The sequence below is a fragment of the Emys orbicularis genome, chromosome 17 (genome assembly GCF_028017835.1).
Source record: "Emys orbicularis isolate rEmyOrb1 chromosome 17, rEmyOrb1.hap1, whole genome shotgun sequence".
NCBI lineage: Eukaryota > Metazoa > Chordata > Testudines > Emydidae > Emys > Emys orbicularis.
In genome coordinates this window covers 11,726,090-11,746,211 of record NC_088699.1, presented here as the reverse complement: position 1 = coordinate 11,746,211, position 20,122 = coordinate 11,726,090, and the positions used below count along the sequence as shown (strand labels likewise).

Genomic DNA, 20,122 nt, shown 5'->3' with positions numbered 1-20,122 from the left:
CTCAAATAAATTTGTTAAGTGCCACAAGTACTCCTGGTCTTTCTATAAATAGTAGTGCTGTCAGACCTTACCACAGTGTATGTAGGATAAAACCTGCAGGCATTAATAGAGAAGGCCTGAATTAGGACATTTGATCATTTTTGGTGGAAAGACTTTGGCCTCGATTCTGGATTGTGGTACGACTACCTTCCACTACATCATTGATAGATTATAGGTCTAACGCCAACAAAGCCAACCATAGGAGGATCACCTCAGGGCAAGGGATCTTCTGGTGGCATAGTGTTTGTGATGTGGCTCCTGCTCTGCCTTTGCCCTCCCTATCCTTTGTTTCCTATCATTTAACCAGTTACTGATCCACGAGAGGACCTTCTCTCTTCTCACGACAGCTTACTTTGTATAAGAGCCTTTGGTGAGAGACTTGTCAAAGGCTTTTTTCAAGTCCAAGTACACTATATCACCTGGACTGCTCTTGCCCACGTGTTTGACACCCTCAAATTATTCCAACAGATTGTTGAGGTATGATTTCCCTTTACAAAAGCTGTGCTGACTCTTCCCCAACAAAGCATGTTAATCTAGGTAGCTGATAATTCTGTTCTTTGCTATAGTTTGAACCAATTTGCCTGGTACTGAAGTTAGGCTTACCGGCCTGTAATTGCCAGGATCGCCTCTGGAGCCTTTTTTAAAAATCGGTGTCACGTGTTCTTATGTTCTTACTAGCACGAACAGCAAGGGAGAAGAACTTTATCTGGAGATATGCATCAAAAGAATACATCTCAAAGGTACACAGTACAATAATAAGAATGGGAAAGAACCCTTTTGTTATCCATTACTGAGGGAACAGAAAGGTCAGTGCTCACTGCATTGCATGAATGGTGCGTACCCAGCCCTGTGGGGTGGTGACATTGAAAGGTTGCTGTAGGAAGAAACTTATCTGAGTCAAGGATTATAGCCTGTTGAGTTAAGTTTTAGTCATGAGGAAGTCTGACTGTACTTTTGTTTTATTTGTAACCATTTTCTGTTTCTATTATCACTTAAATCTGTTACTAAACATATTCTTATTTTATGATAAATTCATCTCAGTGTTGTTACATTCAAGTGAGATGTGCCTCCTTAGCTGAGCCAGCAAGCTGGTGTGTATATTCTGTCTCTTTGGAGGCAGTGGACTTGATCATTTCTGTGAGTAACCAGTGTCGGCCTGGATGCTGCAGGGAGATGCTTCTGGAGCATTGGGGAGCTGAAGTACACCAAGGGTTAACCTGCAAGTCAAAGTTAGGACTGGTGGAGTCCTAAGGAGTTTGCTTGGCCAGCTAACCGACTGGGCTGGTAGGGAGCTGCCACACAGTCTAGCACCAGCTCCCTTTTATGCTGAGGTAGAGGGGTAACAGGGTGACTCACATTTCTGGACATCCCAAGAAAGCATCTCAGTAACCCCCACTCTGAGCTGTGTGGTCCTCTGCCAAAGTTCTTTGTTCCTCTAACCAGTGATACCCTTAAAGATGAACTGTAACTTTAACAGAGGATATAGCACCAGCTACATTGCAGAAAGGCCTTGTCCTATCTGTGGGGCCACTCAAGAAATGTGCAAGCAAAATAACAAGCTGGGGGAGAAAGAGCTCTCCCTAGGAGCAGACTGTTACAAACAGCACAGCACCAAAAAAAAGCATACGTTTCCCTGCTGCCCATGATGCTCTTGAAAGACTCATTGCTTCCCACATTAATATTTGATTGATGAAACAAAAGTTTTATGAACATACAGAGAATCCTATCAAATCTGATCTGGACCAGAGCTCCAGCAGCCTACACCTACATTCTCAAGGGACCGGAGAGCAGCAGGCTCTGTACACAGCCAACAGATAATAATTTAAGCATATTGCATTGTTCTGTCTTAGTCTTCCTGATTTGCAAGGGAGAAATCTATAAATAGATGGCCAAATTCTGCCCCTATGTAAATGATGGGCTCTGTTGTGTTTAACTGTAGCTACAGGCTGGTAACAGGGCCAAGGTACATTGCTCCAGCCGGGGCTATGGTTTACCACTGGTTCCGTGTGTGTGTTATGCATCCCCCACTGTGCCCAATCTACAGAGGATGTGAGTCTGTTACAGCTCTCAGATCGAGGTATAGAGCTTTAAAGCTGTAGAGACTGCTGATTTTTGCTCTGGAGGGCCCTGACTCAGTCAAGATGGCAGTTGTTGCACTACCTGATCCCAGGAGGCCTTGCAAAGGAGCACAAGGGATGGGTGGAAGCCCCTTCAAGCCCCTCCTCCCCCCCCCGCCTGATATGTACTCTGTTTTTATATAAGACCCGTGCAAAAGGCATTCACACTCCCCTATTGTTCCGAAGGCCTTCCCCCAAACAAAATGAGTGGGAAGAAGAGTGGTGATCCCAAACCACAGAGAGCCTCACTGGTTTGTGCTCATTCTTTTGACTGATTGATGAATTCTGAGACCCAGCTTAACTTAGAGTCATAGAGTTTAAGGCCAGAAGGGACCACTAGATCATGATCTCCTGCATATCGCAGGCCACCAGCACCACCCCGCACACTAATCCCAGCAACCAAAATGAGACCAGAACATTACAGCCAGCAGAAGACTAAACTATTAGGTACCGCTGGCAGAGAATAGGAGGGACTGAGCTGCATCAGTTTTTGACAGGAAAATGATTAAGTGAGATACACCCGGAAAATCCTGGCAAGTGACCCACACCCCTACTGCAGAGGAAGGCAAACTTCCCCCAAGATCGCTACCAATATGACCTGGGGGGAAATTCCTTCGTGACCCCCCAGATTCCTTCCTGACCCCCTTGCACACCTTGAGTAATACCTTACTCTTTGAACAGACCCACTGAAGTCAGCAAGACTACTGGGCAAGTAAGATACTAATCAAGGTAAATAAGGATAGCAGAATATAGCCCTGGAAGCTCTGTAGAATGAAGGGATCGATTGAAGTGGCGATCAATTAGACCCTGAGCATGTGAGCAAGGACCAGCCAGTCAAGCATCCGAGAGAGACTGCTCAGTGCCGCTTCAGAGCCCTGGCCCATGCCTTCCAGCATCCCAGCTTAGGCTCTACGTTCTGTTCTCTGAGCACCCAGAGCATCATGCTAATGCCTCCATTTGCACCAAACACCCTCACAAAGACAGGTGCCATGATCACGTCATGGATTGCAGCTACACTGCAGGACAGGGACTCTCCTTTCTAAATGGCACAGAGAGGCCAGGATGTGGTTCTAACTTTACAGATAGGAATTCCTCCAGCATAAGGGGCATATGATATTGCTCATACTATATAATATTCATCTAAGTGCAGAGGGCCAGCAGATGGCCTATGTATCCCTTAAATCACACTAGCCTTATTCTGAGGCCTTAAGGGATGCATAGACCTCTGCAAATAAGTGAATTTCACTGGCACTGACTACTTATAAATGCTGATAAATATCCTACTGAAGTGATTCCCCAGCTGGCCATCAGAAAGAAAAGTCAACATTGAAAAGAAGTGGATTCTAGTAATGTATTTTTTTACTGAAAGAAGGAACAGACCAACTTTCCTGCTGCCTTTGTCAGCGGTGGATGGATCAGTCTTGCAATTAATCAGTAACTAGTTTATTATTTTCCTTAGAGTTTTAAGCAACTAAGTTTAGGTACCTTAGTTTGACAGTGTTGGTGCAAATATTTCTCTTGATAATGATTAACTTCCACCCAGTGGACAAATTCACATTTGCATAATTCTTTTTAATTCTGAATCAGAACGAAATAACGGAAATGTGAAATTTTCAGTGGTGGCAAACTGGCACCCTGGGAGCCAGCTGTGCTGGTTGGAGCCGGGCAACCTAGAGAGCCTTGGGGTACGTCTACACTGCGCACTAAGCCCAGGCTCTGACTCAGCTTTGACCCCAAATCCCCCTTCCATCCACACACAAATCAGTCTTACTTGGGTCAGCAAGCACTGAGGACCCAGGTCCTAGGATCCTGCTAGGGAGGAGGATCAGAGCCCAAGTCCTGCTATGACTCAGGTCCAAGCCCCAGTCATTTTGCAGTGTGGACGCAGCTCAAGCGGCGCACCCGAGTCATGGACACACAAGCATGGCTGTAAGACCCAGGTCCAGCAATTTTAAACCCAAGTTTACGCTATGGTGTGGATGCTCAAGCACAAGCTCAGGTCTCACAGACCCCGGCTTAGTGTGCAGTGGAGACATACCTTTGGAGCTCAGGGAGCCCATCAGCTGGGCTTCTAGGGAGTCAGGTGGCCCACGGAGGCTAGGAATCCAGAAAATCCATCAGGTTGGCTGCTAGGGAGCCTGAGGACCTCGGCATTGCAGCTGTCCACCACCTCGTGGGCTGATTTGCAGGCTGGTGAGAAACTAAGGAGGCTGGCCTGCCTGCCTGGTTCCCATGGAAAGTTTAGATACAATAGACACATTCCTGTGTTTTGATTGTCTCAAATCAGCATTATCTGATGAGAAAACTGTTCCACTGGGAAAATTTGGACCTGCTCTACCACTGACCCTTTGGGCCAGGTTAGAGGCAAAATAGTGGGAAAGCAGGCAGAAGCAGCAATAGCATACACTGTATCTGCTTTGTGGATTATATTCCATAGATCACTTCATTCTACATAGCTTCCAGGTCCATATTCTGCTATCCTTATTTACCTTCATTAGTATCTTACTTGGCCAGTAGTCTTGCTGATTTCAATGGGACCATTCAAAGAGTAAAATCTTAGTCAAGGTGAGCAAAGGCATCACAATCTGGCTCTTAAACACACACACACACACACACACACCTACCTTCAGAATTAAACAGTGATGCAAATCCTGGGAAACTTGCCAATGTGCTTGTCCGCCTGACGTTAGCAATTTAGGTCTGTGTATCTGTGATCTATAATTAATGTGTAGCAGTGTGCATTATTGTACAAATCTTGACTCTTCTTTCACCATATATGCTGATGCAACCTAAGGTCTTTGTTGTTTTGTTCTCAGCAAATAGCAACGTTAAGAAATCAGAAGGTTTGTAAAAGTAAAGACTGCTCAGCTGCTTAGACATTTATGTGGTTTGTGTTGGTCTGAAGGTTTATCTATTTTATCTCCCATGATAAGTCCTAACTGAATGGCAAACAAGAATTGGCAAAACTCAAAATTAGGCAAAACTCCCCACAAACCCCAGCTATTAGGAGAATAGGTGTCCTGTAGGAACTAGCAAATCTTTGTGTCATATCATTACCAGCTCTCATCTAGAAGAGACAGAGGCATATTCCTCTACCACTGGAAACAGAAACGTATTGATTTTGTTTAAGAGAAAGTTTGGGGCAAGAATGGTACTGTACATGCATTCTCTTAAGCGAATGGCAGAAGAAATAGGTTTCCTAAATTTCTAATACACTTGCATTTTGCCCTGCGATAATGAATGCAAGACAAATTTTTTTTGCAGATGAACTCTTGTTGAGGTGACAGTCGTAATGCTCTATATTTTACTGGTTCCCATGGTTACTCAAACTCTTTATGTAGCAACTCTGATGCAACTGAGTCAGATGTTTCACACTCCTCCTAAATAACCAGTTGAACGACCATCTAAGCTGAGCTGGATACTTGCCCCAGCCATAAGTGGACATCATGGCCCAGCTTCTCAAAGTCTTAGGCACCTCACTCCTACTGAAATCAATGGGAATTAGTTGCCTAAATAACTTTGGAGATATGGGCTCATGCCCTTACAAGCATCTTTCAAATGTCAGCTGTCACTTTCCATGTTTAAAACCCCAGTGAAGGATTCTCTGGAGCAGGATGGGAGGGTGGAATGATATTTTTTTCCCCCACTGATGTCTGATGCTCCCTGTTTGCGGGATGAACCTTACTCAGGAATGCTGAATGCCCTGTCCCTGTTGGGAGAAAATACTCATCAAATAGCTTTACATTACTTACGTCGTTTGGCCCCTGCCCGCAGCTCCTCCACCCTGTAGACAGACAGCCTGTTCACCCCACCACAGATGGAACCTTTCTCTCCTTTACATTCATTGTTGCACTCTTCTTGCTTTGCAGTAGTTACTGGGAGCTTGTTCCCACAGTAACATTCTGCACCATACTCTAAGCCAGCGTACGTATAAGCCCTGCAGGAAGAAAACAATACTTTGAATACAGCTAGACCCTTTCATTCCAAAGTTTCTCTGTACAGTTGGCAAACTTGGGAAACTTCTATTCACAAACTATACACAATGCCCCCCACCACCACAAGAAATGCAGCCAACTCTGCGGAGCAAGGCAGCAACTGTTAAAAAGGTGAATAACAACACGGCACGACAGTGGTAGGCAAGAAGTGCAGAATAACATGTCCAGTTGAAAGCAAACAGGGAATTTTGTTAGGCGGAATATAAAGATCCCCATGGCAGTTTGCCGAGTGCACTCAGTTTTAATACCCCGGCTTTTGAAAGAAGTGCTAAGGAAATACACCTCTACCCCGATACAACGCGACCCGATATAACACGAATTCGGATATAACGCGGTAAAGCAGTGCTCCGGGGGGGCGGGGCTGCGCACTCCGGTGGATCAAAGCAAGTTCGATATAACGCGGTTTCACCTATAACGCGGTAAGATTTTTTGGCTCCCGAGGACAGCGTTATATCGGGGTAGAGGTGTATTAATAGTGATATTTTTCCAGGACTTCATTTTCATGTCTTATCCAAATGACGCCCCAACAGCACAGTGCCCTGAAGACTATGCTGGGTATTGGTTCAGTAGTGTCTCCTACGGAATCACAGCACCATTTCTTGAAACATGAGTGTGTGTTGGAGGTTTCTCATCCAAGCACTGCTCAGGCCTGAGCCTGTTTAGAATGTCAGATGTGACGACATCGCAGCTCAAGGGGAGATGGGTCCTGGTCCAAGCAAAATATTTCAGCTCCTTTTTGTAAAGTATTTGACCACTTAGAGCAGCACAGAAGAAAAGTCCATTTCTGAAGCTATCTTGACTAGCCTTTAAAAGGAGCCACATTTGATCCAGTTAAGAAACTTTCAAATGGTCAAAATAAAGAACTGGCTATTACTTCAATTTTAGATTAAAGGCTTCCTTTTCTCTTTCAAGGTATAAAAGTGTGCTTCAGTGAACAGTTGCTATATAAAATAAGAAAACACAAAAATAAGTATGAAAGGGCAATCCGCTTTGATTATGGAGGTGTCTGTTAAAAAATTTAACACATGGCTTGGTGTATGGAAGTTAACATTTGCATGGATGTAGTTTAACTGGCAGTACAAAATGATGACATAAATAGAAAGCTGTTGTCTCTTAAGGTGAAGTCTCTCTCTCTCTCTCTCTCTGAGTTTCTTGCCCACACCAAGACTGACAGACACACACACAGCTGTTAAAACACTGGGTGAGATCTGGAGCTATGCTGATTAACATCAGCTGAGGGTCTGGCTCATTATTCTTAAATATATTTCAAACAAGAATCAATAAACTGCTTGTAAAGAGATTCCCACTTAGGTTTCTTTTTGGTGGGGTAAGAGTTAATGGCTAATTCCCTATTGCTGTTCAAGCAGAGCTGTATTATTATTTTCAGTATTATTTATTGTATCTGCCTCTTCAGCTCCCCTCCAGTCTTAATGTAACCTAATGTCATTTAATACTTGTAATCACAATCATTGTTACTAACAATTAATACTAAATAAGCTTTGAAGAAGGATGGTTTTGTGATTGAGGCACTGGACTGGGACTCAGGGATCTGGGTTCAGTTCCCAGCACTTCTAAACATTGTCTCTAAGACTTCAGGCAAGTCATTTAATCTCCCTGTGCCTCAATTCTCCATTTGTAAAATGGGGATAATAACCATTCCTTTCCATGTGTCCTGAGTCCAATATGAGCATCTGCTCTGGAGTATAATTCCCCTGTGCACCAAGTTAAATCCTGAGCAAGATCAACTCTTCCAATACTCCAAGCTGTCCTGAATCATAAAGTGTCTCACCAGTTTTCATAAGGGGGCTCTGCTAGGCCCTGCTAACCTGAAGCACTACAGCTAGAGGAATTAGCATATCCCGAGAGCGAGTCTCTTATAGTTACACAGTGACTTTAGGCATTGCCCTGAACAATGGGTAGCACATAAGGGTACTACTGGGATGATAACAACAAGGAGTCTGGTGGCACCTTACAGACTAACAGATTTATTTGGGCATAAGCTTTCGTGGGTAAAAACCTCACTTCTTCAGTTGCATCTGAAGAAGTGAGGTTTTTACCCACGAAAGCTTATGCCCAAATAAATCTGTTAGTCTTTAAGGTGCCACCAGACTCCTTGTTGTTTTTGTAGATACAGACTAACACGGCTACCCCCTGATACTGGGATGATGTAGCTTAGGAAGCAGTGTGCCTGAGACACGTGTCTGAGTCTCCATTCTTCTTCTGCTTCTTCTTGCCCTTAGGAGCAGAGAGACTGGTGGAGAAGTGCAGGCCTATATCTGCCATCAGTTCTTACCACCGATTCACATGCTGGCTCAGCTAATCTGGCCGGTGACCCTGTGGGCAGAGCCAACATTCTGACTGGTTCTTACCCCCTTTTATTCCCCATGTGCAAGTGTGTAGGTCACGTGACAGTTTAGACCACAAATTGGGCCAGCGAACATTTCCTGCACTCTCTGTTCATTTCCATGTATCCAAGCCGTAATTCTGGGGAAGGACACTGACCCCAAAATGGCTTTGCTTCTGTGGTTAGGCATGGGTGAAAGAGTCCCCTTCTTGCAGTGTTGCCAAGCAACCTTATGTTTGGAGGCATGAGGTAAACACCGTTTTCAAAATGGTTTGTCTTCTCTTTAATATATGCACGTTCTTCTCCATTGTGAACTCAGTTCTAAATTCCCTTTGTTATCGGAGAACAGTGAAAAGTGCAGTGAAAAATCTCCCTTTACCTCTCAGCACATGCTTCTTGACAATGAGATACTGTCATTTTTCTTAAGTCATAAAACACAGCTCCCTTCAATGTCTTCTCCCTGGAATCATTACTGAAGCATCCAACGTAAGTGCCTAAAGTACATGAAATAGCACAATAGTTAGAGATAATCTTACATCTTGGAACATTCAACTGCAAATTCAAGGTCCTTAGTTGTACATGGCACTTTTCTATTTGCTCAGGTCGTAGCAATATGTTTGGTAGCCTGGGCTGATACATAGACTAGTCGTGTTGACATTCAACTCTTCTAAGAAATCTTTTTGTTATTAGGGGGTGAAGTTAAGATTGAGGGTGAGGGGGCAAAGTAAGGCTGGGGCCCACCACAGTAAGGCAAGGGAATAGCTGTGAATGCTGGTGGGAGTTATATCTGGTAGGGTATGTGGGGAGTGGACAGAGGAGGGAAATGTAGGGGAAAAGGAAACTTATCCACATACATTATTTTAAAATATAAGATCCTGATGTTTTCCCTAGACCCTTGCACACTCATTTACTCGCTTCTGTAGTTCCCTCTGTCCATCACCCATGGCAACAGAGCCCTTCGTCCACCTATGGTGCCCCCACCCTGGTCACCATCCCTGATCCACCATTCTATGTCATCTTGTCTTGAGTCCTCACCACACCTCCACATCTTCTGTCCCCTGCCCTGTCTAAGTTCCCAGTACCCTACATCCTCTTCCATGCAGCCTATCCTGCATCCCTCTTGGGGCCAGACCAGGGCCAAGTTAAGCCCCCAGCGCGAGTTATAGCACCATCTAACTTGCACCTGGCTGTAACAGCCCCCACTAGCCAGAAGCCACTGTAGCAGTCACCAAGTGCAACAGCGCTTCAGACATGCCCTTCTTTCTATAGCTAGCTCACCTATTTATGGCAGTAGTGTTGCCCATATGCCACCCTGGGATCCCTCTTAGCCAGCTAAGCTAGCTCTGTAGTGGCTTTGGGCCAGCAGACCCGCTCAGAGCAGCTGTAGCAATTGGTCAAGATATGGCGCATGATAAGCCAACAAAATGAGTTAGGAAAAATGTTCAGAGTGAAGGGAAAGTATATTTTTACAAATACCATGACTTGGAAAAACCTTTTTGGATTGTTCAAAAACTTCCTTGAAAAGCTCTACCCTGGAATGAAATGAGGTGTGAGAAGTTTCAGGAAGCTGGGTTTCTTTTTGAAATAGGCAGGGCTGTATTGAAAACGGAGTCTGCAATGGAGCGGTAACTTTAGCCTTACCTATGGAGCTGTCTGTCTGTCTATCCTATTGAACCTCACCTCCTCTCCCATCGCTATTATTGAGACCTTTGAAATACACCTGGCTTTACTTAGCATTTGAAAGCAAAATATTTCAGCCTGCCTCCTATATTAAGCTTCTTGTCTTTTTGAGTCAATAACAGACTACATGAAAAACTTGTGTAGCCTGTGATATACTGAAAAGAATTCCCCACCAGAAGAATTATGGAGATGCTTTATAATGTACAGTGGAGTCATTCAGGTATATGGAGTCATTTGGGTATAAAGGATGAGAGGAAATTTGATTCTGGAATTTGATTCCTATTAAAATAGGAATATTAGAGGATGCAAGTATCATGTGATCTGTAGACAGGAAGGGAAGATAAGATTAGAATTGATAAAAAACCATACTGAAGAGTAATAAATAAAACTACAAGGGGGAAAAAAGCTGCTCCACATTCTAATGGAGAATTCAGAGCTAAGAAAATAAATCCAACATTTCAATGGCACAAACACCACAGTAGTTTCAAAGAACTGCACATTGGTAATTTGCAAACATGCAATTAGAAAATTCGCAAGCTGTGAATATACACCCACAAAAAGCTGTTAATGAGATGTGAGTTATGCACCTGGAATAACAATTTTTTATATTTCAGTGGGGCCTTTTGACTTCAGGGGCTTGATTCCACCCAGTTGCCGCTGAAAATGTAACATGGGTTCTTGTCAAACTCAGAAATAGCATAAGAGAATCTAAGTTAATGTAAATTATATCTGCTTCTAGCCCCCCATGAGTAATTTCCATCACTGTAGACTCCTATAATTCTCTTATCTACTTATCAATATCTGCCTTAATCCTCACCTTATATTATCACTCAGACCACATGACCTTAGAATGCAATGGTGTTTCAGTGATAATGTCTCTCAAATAGTGAATAACATGAAATGGGATGATAATTTCTGATGAAGCCATATGATCTCTTTAAAAGCATCCTAGAAATATGCATTATTATTAGCTGGAAATATCTTCTACTGCACAGCAACACACCATGTATTATTATTTGTATTAGTAGTAATACTTGGGAGCCACATTGTGCGAGGTGCTGTACAAATACCTGGAAGAGACATTCTCTGCCCTGAAGAGCTTAGAATCCTAATAGACAAGAAAGTTAATGATGGTGGAGGGAAACAGAGGTGAAATAACTTGCCCACAGTCACGCAGCAAGTCAGTCGGCAAAGCTGTAAATTACAGCTGCATGAATAACTGATTTTTCAGTTACCTGGCAATTCCACAAAAATGCAAAAATGGGAGGGTGAGGGGGACATTGTTGAGTTGACCCAGATCTGATTTTTTTCAAAATTTCTCTCAAATTGGGGAGGAAAAAAAGTTTTGAGTCAAACAGAATGTTTTGTTTTGATTTTGAGCTCTTCAAAAAAACTTTTTAAAAAATAAAACAAATTTGGAAACAGTCATTTTGAATAAAAAAAACCACATCCCACATCGGGGGGGGGGAGGGAGGGATAGCTCAGTGGTTTGAGCATTGGCCTGCTAAACCCAGGGTTGTGAGTTCAATCCTTGAGGGGGCCACTTAGGGATCTGGGGCAAAATCAGTACTTGGTCCTGCTAGTGAAGGCAGGGGGCTGGACTTGATGACCTTTCAAGGTCCCTTCCAGTTCTAGGAGATGGGATATCTCCATTAATTTATTTTATTTTATTTTTATTTTTTTATTTTGTTTTGAAAATGTCAGAACAAAATGTTTTGATTTTATAGAGGGAATTATTGGGGGTGGAGTTTTGACACAAACAATTATACATATTCTATATGGATCTATATTTTTTTGCCAAAAACAAAAAAAGGTTGGTCGAAAATGTTGCTGACACCTTTTGGGACTAGAACCACATCTAGCATCCTACACACAACATGACAATGTCTTCCCCTTTTAAATCAAATTTTTTTCCAGCCCTACCAAAGTTGGAGACTGTATCCTTTGAGACTGTATCCTGTAAGAGCATCTCGGATGCTGTGATGATCTTAGTAGGAAAGCAGACCTTTTGCTGGTTCTCTGCACCAGGGTAAAATTTCCCCCTCAGAATTTTTTTTTTTTTTTTTAATGATCCAGGTGTATTGTATTGACAGTAATTTCACACCAACGTGTTTTTACAATCTAAATGGCCAAACTGTTGCTCAAGAAACTCAGATTGGGATTTTTAAAGGTGCTTAAGTGAGTTTGACCCATATCTCAGTAGGTACTCCGGCCCAGATATGGGTGTTAGGCCCATCCTTTTGAGGATCTCATCCTGGGTGCCTTATTTCCTTAGTAAAATTTTCAAAGGGTTTAAAGGCCAGATTTTCAAAGGTTTTTAGATGCCGAAAGATGCAGCTAGGTGCCTAGTGTGCAGGAACACCACCAGCTTTTCTGCCGCCCTAGGCGGCGGAAGGTCCCGCCCCAAAATGCCGCCCCCCACAGAGGCAGCGGAAGGTCCTGCCACCGAAATACCACCGCGGTCGCCGCCCCCCAAATTGTAATGGGTTGCGCCGGCCCTGCTAGTGTGACTTTCAAAAGCACTTAAGTAGGTTATGTGCCTAACTCCCATTGATTTATAACCGATAACTCCCATAGCCTAGTCTTCCTTTGAAAATCCTTCTATGACCTGAAAATCGGACTCTTTCAGGACCAAAATAGCTTTGAAAATCTGGCCCTAAATCACTTTTGAAAATGGGATTTAGGTGCTTTTGAAAATGTTACCCTTACGATCCTTTGTAAATCTTGGCCTTGTTGAACTATGAGCTCTTCAAATTATTACAATAAAATACATTAATGTTGAAAATATCCATAAACTTAGTTAATGCCGATGCCAGTACCAGCCATTAATCTAGTGCCTTGCTGATGTTATAATTGCTAACAGAAAAGGAGCCAAGAGATTATTTATTGCTGCATCTCACTGGATTATGCACATTTGAATATGCATCATTTGAATATTTGAATGAACATGAAGTGACCATGTTAATAACAGCATTGTTAACAAGCCTTTGGAAATTACTATCAATTAAACTTTCCATGTATAGGGTGTGCTATTTTCTCCCCTCTCTTAGTAAACTTACTCATTCTTTATTTTATTATGGATCCCTTCCAAGATATAATGAAATACTTAGTGATTATAATGCCTGCTGAAGTTTCAACCTCACACAGTGATTTCCTTTCAATAAAATGTCACATCGCCTTAAAGTGGCTGTTTTATTTGTATACACCTCCATTCTCGGCTTCATACTGATAGCATGTGGGCTTGCTCATATGTTTAGCTGATGTGTCCACCCCACAACTGCTCAAGCATAGCATTTGAATAGCTAGAAAGTCAAATCCTTGGTGAGCATAGGTGGCAAACCCTAGATACTAATGTATGTTCGGTACTTCTATGGCCCCCGTTCCCGTAGTATTTGAGCACCTCACAATCTTTAATGTATTTATCCTCACAGCACCCCTCTGTTTTCTATAAAATGGGGATCTGACGCACTATATAGCTTCCTGAAGGTCACACAGGAAGTCTATGGTGGAGCAGGGAAATAAACCCGTATCTCCCAACTACCAAGCTAGCACCCTACACTCTAGGCCGCCCTTTCTTAGGTCTCCAGTCAGTCTCACCCTCTCTTCACATGCACCAGGGCTAATCAACAACAACTAAATTGAAGTCAAGAGAGCTAGAACAGCGTACAGCTGTCATGAGTGAGAGGAGAATCAGAGCTATCATGATAGTTTCTTCTACTGTCCAGACTTTAAGTCATGGGGCATGTGGGCATTTATCAAAGCCAGCAAACCAGGTTTATTTCAGAGGGCACCTTGAAACCCATCAGAACTATATGGGGTGTAAAAATGTGCAGCATGAAAGTACAAATCCTAGAGAATCTGGATGAAGTGAACATAATGTGAACCTGTTTCATGAAGGTCTCTTCCCCTCCTCTCAAATATCGTCACATGATACAACAAACCTGTCAAGCCCATGTACTGGATGTGCCCTTGCCTTGCTAAATCACCAGTCATCTATTGGGTGAGCAAAAGCAGGGTGTGTACTGTCTTTACGATCAAAAAAGAGATCCTTTGAACTTGTTAAATACTAACCTCCCAGGTGACTCAGTTGGTTCTTACAAACAATCATCCTTTGGACAGAAGTACATTAAAGTATGTGGGAACCAATGTTAGGGAAGAATTATTAGTTGATAAAAAAATTGATTCATTCCTAAGTGTTTTGGTACATTCTCAGGTCAGTCACAAGTTTGAGTCAACCACAAGATATGTAAGGAATAGCTTGACTTTGTGTTTCTTGCTAGTCTAGGAGTTTCTGTTAGTCTGAAGCCCACAGTCTACAGACACAGTGCAGTCTGCTGAATCTCACTTAGGGCTGGTCTACACTACCAGAGTAAATCGATCTAACTTACGCAACTTCAGTTACGTGAATAATGTAACTGAAGTTGACGTAGTTAGTTCCACTTACTGTGATGGCTACACTGCGCTGTGTTGATGGGAGAGCGTCTCCCGTCAACTTCCCTTATGCTTCTTGGGGAGGTGGAGTACACAAATCAATGGGAGAGTTCTCTTCCATCAATTTAGCGTGTCTTCACCAGACCCGCTAAATCGACACTTTGTGCATTGGTAGCAGCAGTGCCAATCTACTGGTAAGTGTAGACATGCCCTTAGACTCCACGGTATTTAAATTGCATAAACCCTTATGATCTTTGCCACCCAAACCAGTTCACTGTGAAGTTTTACTCCATAAAGCCCTGAGCGCTGTTAGAATCTGGTTCTCTGTGAACCTGAGAATTCCACCTGCAATACTTCGATCCATCTATTGTGAACCATTAATCCTAACTTCTTGTCTCAGTTTCCAAAAATGTCCACGTTGGGTGCAACCAGTTGGCATCTTTTTGTGGGGAATTTCAGACAATATTATTTCTTTTGATTATTTGTTCTTCATATTGTTGATGATATTGGTAATGTGGCGTCTAATTATTCGGAGTCCCTTTCCTCTAGGTCTTTATTGGCCAGGGAACATGCCAGAAGACCACAGCCTTTTCCAGTTAAGCCTAGAGATAGCGAAGTTTAGATGGGGTCATTAGTACCTGGCATATCTGTACCAGTGTAATGTTGTTGTGGCAGCCTTTGCCACTATTTCCACATACTTGCGCAAGACTCTGCTCCCTGTCCATGGGTGTTGAAAACTCGCATGCACTTTTACAGTGTCCTAGTGGACTTGCTACAGATGACTACAGTGAGTTCAACATATAATGGTACACATAATGGCTTGCTCTTTTTTTTTATCCTGCAGTGACCTGGCACCAGTCACTCAAATCCTTCTGATTATTGTAATTCCCTGATAGTAGGGCTTTTGAGCAGGGCTTCCCTATCACGTTCAGCTTGTTTGGAACGAAGCAGCATGTTTGATCATATTACTCCTGCCCTACAGCTGTTTAAGGCTGACTGTCTTTAATGCAGCTGACTGAATCCATCTTATCCTGTTCTTTTGTAGAGGCCTTGGCTATATTACAGTCAACTCCCACTGAAATCAGTGGGAGTCTTTCCATGTACTCTAATAGGTTCTTCAGGTCAGCTTTTCAAATATATTTAGGCACCAAAAGATGCAGATGGGCAACTAATGGGATTGTCAAAAGTGCCTCAGCCGGTTAGCGCCTAACTCCCTTTGAAACCAGTGGGGGTTAGGTGCCTAACTTGCTAAGGCACTTTTGAGAATTCTACTTTGGGCAGGTGACCATCTCTGCTGTGGTGGACCGTAATGTGTGAAACTTATTCTCTCTAATAATCCACCCTTGTCTCAGCCTCCAGCCTCAGTCTCACGTATTCCCCCAATAGGACTCTTCAGTAGGACTGTGCAAATCACTGAGCCATGCGAATCACTGGATATTTTCAGTTCGGTGGCTGAAGCAAAAAAAAAAGTCACAGAACAAACAAAAAACTTGTTTCAAATCAAACTCAATGTTTACTTCCTCCCCAGAGAAAACATTTCATTTTCGTTTTGTGGTGTAGTCTGGTTTTTGTTTGTTTGTTTTGTTTTTACCTCTTTCTTTTAAAAAAATAATTGAGGTACAATTTGAAATGAAAAGTCACTGCGAATTGAAAAAATCAAAAGATTTTCTTTCGAGAATGTCAAAATGAAACATTGTGGGAGTCTGGGGATTTTTTTACCAGCCAAAATGATTTGGTGAATTCAACATGAATTCACAAAATATTACAGTTCACCCAAATTGGCATTTTTCAACTAAAGCAAGTTCCATCCAAAAACGTTTGCCCAGCTCTAAGTATGACCCTTTGTTTAAATCACTTCGTTTTCTTCTCCTCTCTTTCTGTCAGACACCATAGCTTCAAGATGAATATTTTATGACCTCTTGCTGATATTCTATATAAAATCATTGTTACTTTTTACTATGAATTTTCAGGCCGCATCCTGAGCGTTTGGCTGGGGATGCTCTAAAAATACAAGGCTCGCAATTATGAAATTCTTTCTGTGTAGTGTGTGGGGAGGGAATACAGAGCCTTCACCCCACCGTGAAGCTATCTTTAAGGCTGGCTAGAAAGCAGCTCCATGCACTAGAGGGAGTGCAGGGTTTCCTCAAGGTGCCTGAAAGTGGGGAAGAGAGCACAGTAAGACATGGCTCCATTTCCCCTTCCACCCATGCCACACCAGCCCGTGGAACCAGACAGTCACATGGGGAGAGTATCCTGCACTCCTTAAAGGGGAGTAGCAGTTTGCACTCACTCCCACAATGCACCGGGGAGCTTAGAGAGGCAGACTGGTTTCTAGTACCCTCGCTGTGGTGGTGCAGCTCTGCGCTGACCCGAATGCCAGGCTGGGCTTTAAAGGTACAATGAAGCCCCAGGAGACTAGCCTGTGTTTTTACAAAAACAGATAGAAAATATAAGGCCTGATTCTGTTGTGTTAACTCATGCTTTGGTCGTGCCTGTTTCCCCATTGAATTCAGTGGGGCAGCACATGTATGTATTTTTCAGCATGAGTTAGGGTGATACTGATACAGACTTACACGGTTACCCCTCTGAAACCATACATATACTTAGTTTGTATAAAATAGTTTGTAAAGGCTCAAGAGCAAATACAGAAATACATTCCTGTAAGCAGTCAGAATACCTCTCACATGCTTAGGAAAGGTATCAATCTTTGCCTGAAACAAAGTCCTACGGGACAGAAAATGGAAGTTGGGAAAAGCCCTTACCTTTGTTTTCACCTGTATGTTGCATCATCTTAGATCCCATTACTTGCATGGGTTGTTGTTCATTAATGAACCTGTGAAACCATCTTCTTCTTAACTGTCTCAGTTCTGAGTTCCGGGACATTAGCCACCGTGGCCCGTACCTCTGATCTGATGTTGGGTCATGGAGCACATCCATGTCCACCAGAAGCTTAGAACTCAAACGAGGGTTTTGCATTGTTCTGGTATCTAGGATTCCAACTCCTATCACCATGTCTGAAACCGGTGAGACCTGAATATTCGAGGTCCCACGTGTGCCTTGTTGGATAACCAAGCGGGATCGCTGTAATAGGAGAAGGCTGCCAGCCATTAGGTAAGCTGCTGTGAGAAAGAAGAGCAGAAACTGGGTCCGCCGAAGAAATTTCTGTAGTCTGAAAAAAGGTTTGGCCATACCCTTACTGAAACTGGGCACTTCACGCCTTCAGAACGGCCCCTGAATCACCGTTTGAAATTGTATTAGTTCCTCCCATAAGTTCATCCCATCACTTTAATGTGTCCTCTCCCATAAAAATGGTCTTTTTCAGTAGCAACAGCAACTACAATGGCATCATGCTTTATATCCATAGAACGTGGGGTTTCTGGGCAGCTGATCTGGTTCAGGTGAACTTATGAACAGTTCCATGACTGTGGCCAGTTGCACTTCATAACATCAGATTCCAGAAGGAGAAGAAACCTGAAATATTAAGAAAAATAAAGTTGGCTCTGATCCCATTAGCAAACACTTACCATGTTGAGTTCTTTTCCTCCTTCTTTTATTTTAGCTAAACATATAAAGACAATAATCCTGGTAGAATGACTGATTTAAAAAGGATCCAGTTGCAGATTTCTATTTTTACATTTTTCTTTATTTTAATTTGAAATGTACACGAAACACCTGCATGATTAGAATATTCTCCTCAGGATGTTTGGAACAGTAAATCCTTTTATTTCCTTTTGTAAATAGCTGACATCTCCGGTCTTTGTTACTGACTGGAACCAGGTAGTCACAATATAGACATCTTTAGAGGAAGATACTTTCTTTTCAGTGTTACAGTAGCTAAGCTACAAATCTAGATCAGAAAAAAACAGCAGTGTGGGTGTATGGTGAAGAAAAACGAAATGGCATCAGCTCTCAAAGGATAAGAGAATAATTCTTAATCTCCATGAATCACAATAAAATGAGGCTTTATGCTGGAAGGATAGTTCCAATATAGATATAGATATATCTATCTATTTATTTTTATTTTTATTTATATATTGTGTGTGTGTGCGCACGCGCACGCCTTGCCAAACTTAAAAGGAAGCTAAAGTTTCCACTAATTTGAATCTAGTGTATGTTTCTATGTACCTTTTGTGTGAGTGGGTGTGGATGGGAGTATGTATATATGTATAGATTTAAATTAATGGAATCTTATATTTTCTTTTAAAGTTTTCCAAATATTTCTAGACTATTTTGGGGCTTTGCCAGGCTCTTAGTTGTGCTGATCTACACAGTGACAGGATTGTCCAAGCAAGAAAAAGCTCTTTAATGCTCTAGGTAACCTTTAACCTTCTGGAACAAATAAAAATGGGCATCTTGCCATATGTTCTCTGAGTTCCCGGTTAATCTCTCCTCTGTAGAACCATGAAAGCACTGAGAAAAGATGCAGTTTGTTCCAGAAAAGAAAATATTATGGCTCTAGTTTAACTTGCATTCAGAGCACCCTCGAAACCAGCATCAGAACAAGGAAACTTGCTGTCCACTCAGCTGCCATTCTTTTCATAGCATTCCTCCACTCTTTGCAGTTCCTGATTAAATATCTGAGGATACTTCTATATGCCTCTTGCTAAAATATGTATGATCATGTAAAATTTCTCCTTAATTCTCTTTAATACATTTTGTTTTTGCTTAGTTGTGTAATCTCTTTGCTTCTTAATCACCAGTCAATGAAAGGTAAACCTTTCTCATTCAAAAATATATTACAGTTCATTTGACCATACATTCTTTTTGTCCAATCCCCTTTTTGTCTATTTTTCCTAAATAGCAGATTGGGTTTAGGAGAAAAGGTCAATACATTCTAACTTTGCAGATCAGGCCGACTAGGTTTTTGATTACCTGATTTAGAGAGCTCCTAATTTAAAACCAAAGTATCCAATTCTTAATCCCACATGGCTGAGTAGCATCTGAAACATGGGGTAAGATTTTGCTGTGTTCATATCTGCCACTCCATTTTCTTCAAACGTCAAACTTCACAAGCAATTCTCATCTTCTCACCAATAATAACTGTGGAACTTTGCAGCTCACATCCATAATTCAGCTGACAAACTTTTGAGAGATTCAATGTGTTCCAAAAGAGACACCATATTTCATGAACTATTTAAGGCCAGATCCTCAACGGGTGCAAATCAGCATGGCTCCATTCAGTAATGCTGATTGAGACCAGCTGAAGATTTGACCCTTAATATTTAAATTATTTAACATCTATGATCAACAACATTGAGTGCTCAGAAATGACAATAATGGGGTTATATAAATACCGAGATAGATTAATAGAAGATTATTTATAATAATTACATATTGCAGATTACTACTCTTCTAATTATGCTGAAGTAACACTGTAAAATCACATAAGAACCATTTGATTCACTATTTGTGCATAACATTCAGCCGTTTCCAACATCTCTGTTGTTCCCTAAATAGACTATAATTTAAAAGGAAGCTGGGCACACGTTAACTATTCAAAATTCTGAGGGAAAATT

At 42.2% G+C, this 20,122-nt stretch overlaps 1 protein-coding gene across 1 annotated transcript in view; it reads right to left on the bottom strand.

Moving 5' to 3' along the window:
- WSCD1 (WSC domain containing 1) overlaps positions 1-17,795 on the bottom strand; it is a 41,013-nt gene extending 23,218 nt beyond the window's left edge. The window contains exons 1-3 of the mRNA XM_065418441.1: positions 17,369-17,795; positions 8,875-8,989; positions 5,909-6,093 (exon numbers count right to left, since the gene is read on the bottom strand). Coding sequence (XP_065274513.1) covers positions 5,909-6,093; positions 8,875-8,989; positions 17,369-17,795 — 727 coding nt within the window. The remainder of the gene's footprint in view (positions 1-5,908; positions 6,094-8,874; positions 8,990-17,368) is intronic.
- Between the last annotated feature and the right edge of the window lie 2,327 nt (positions 17,796-20,122).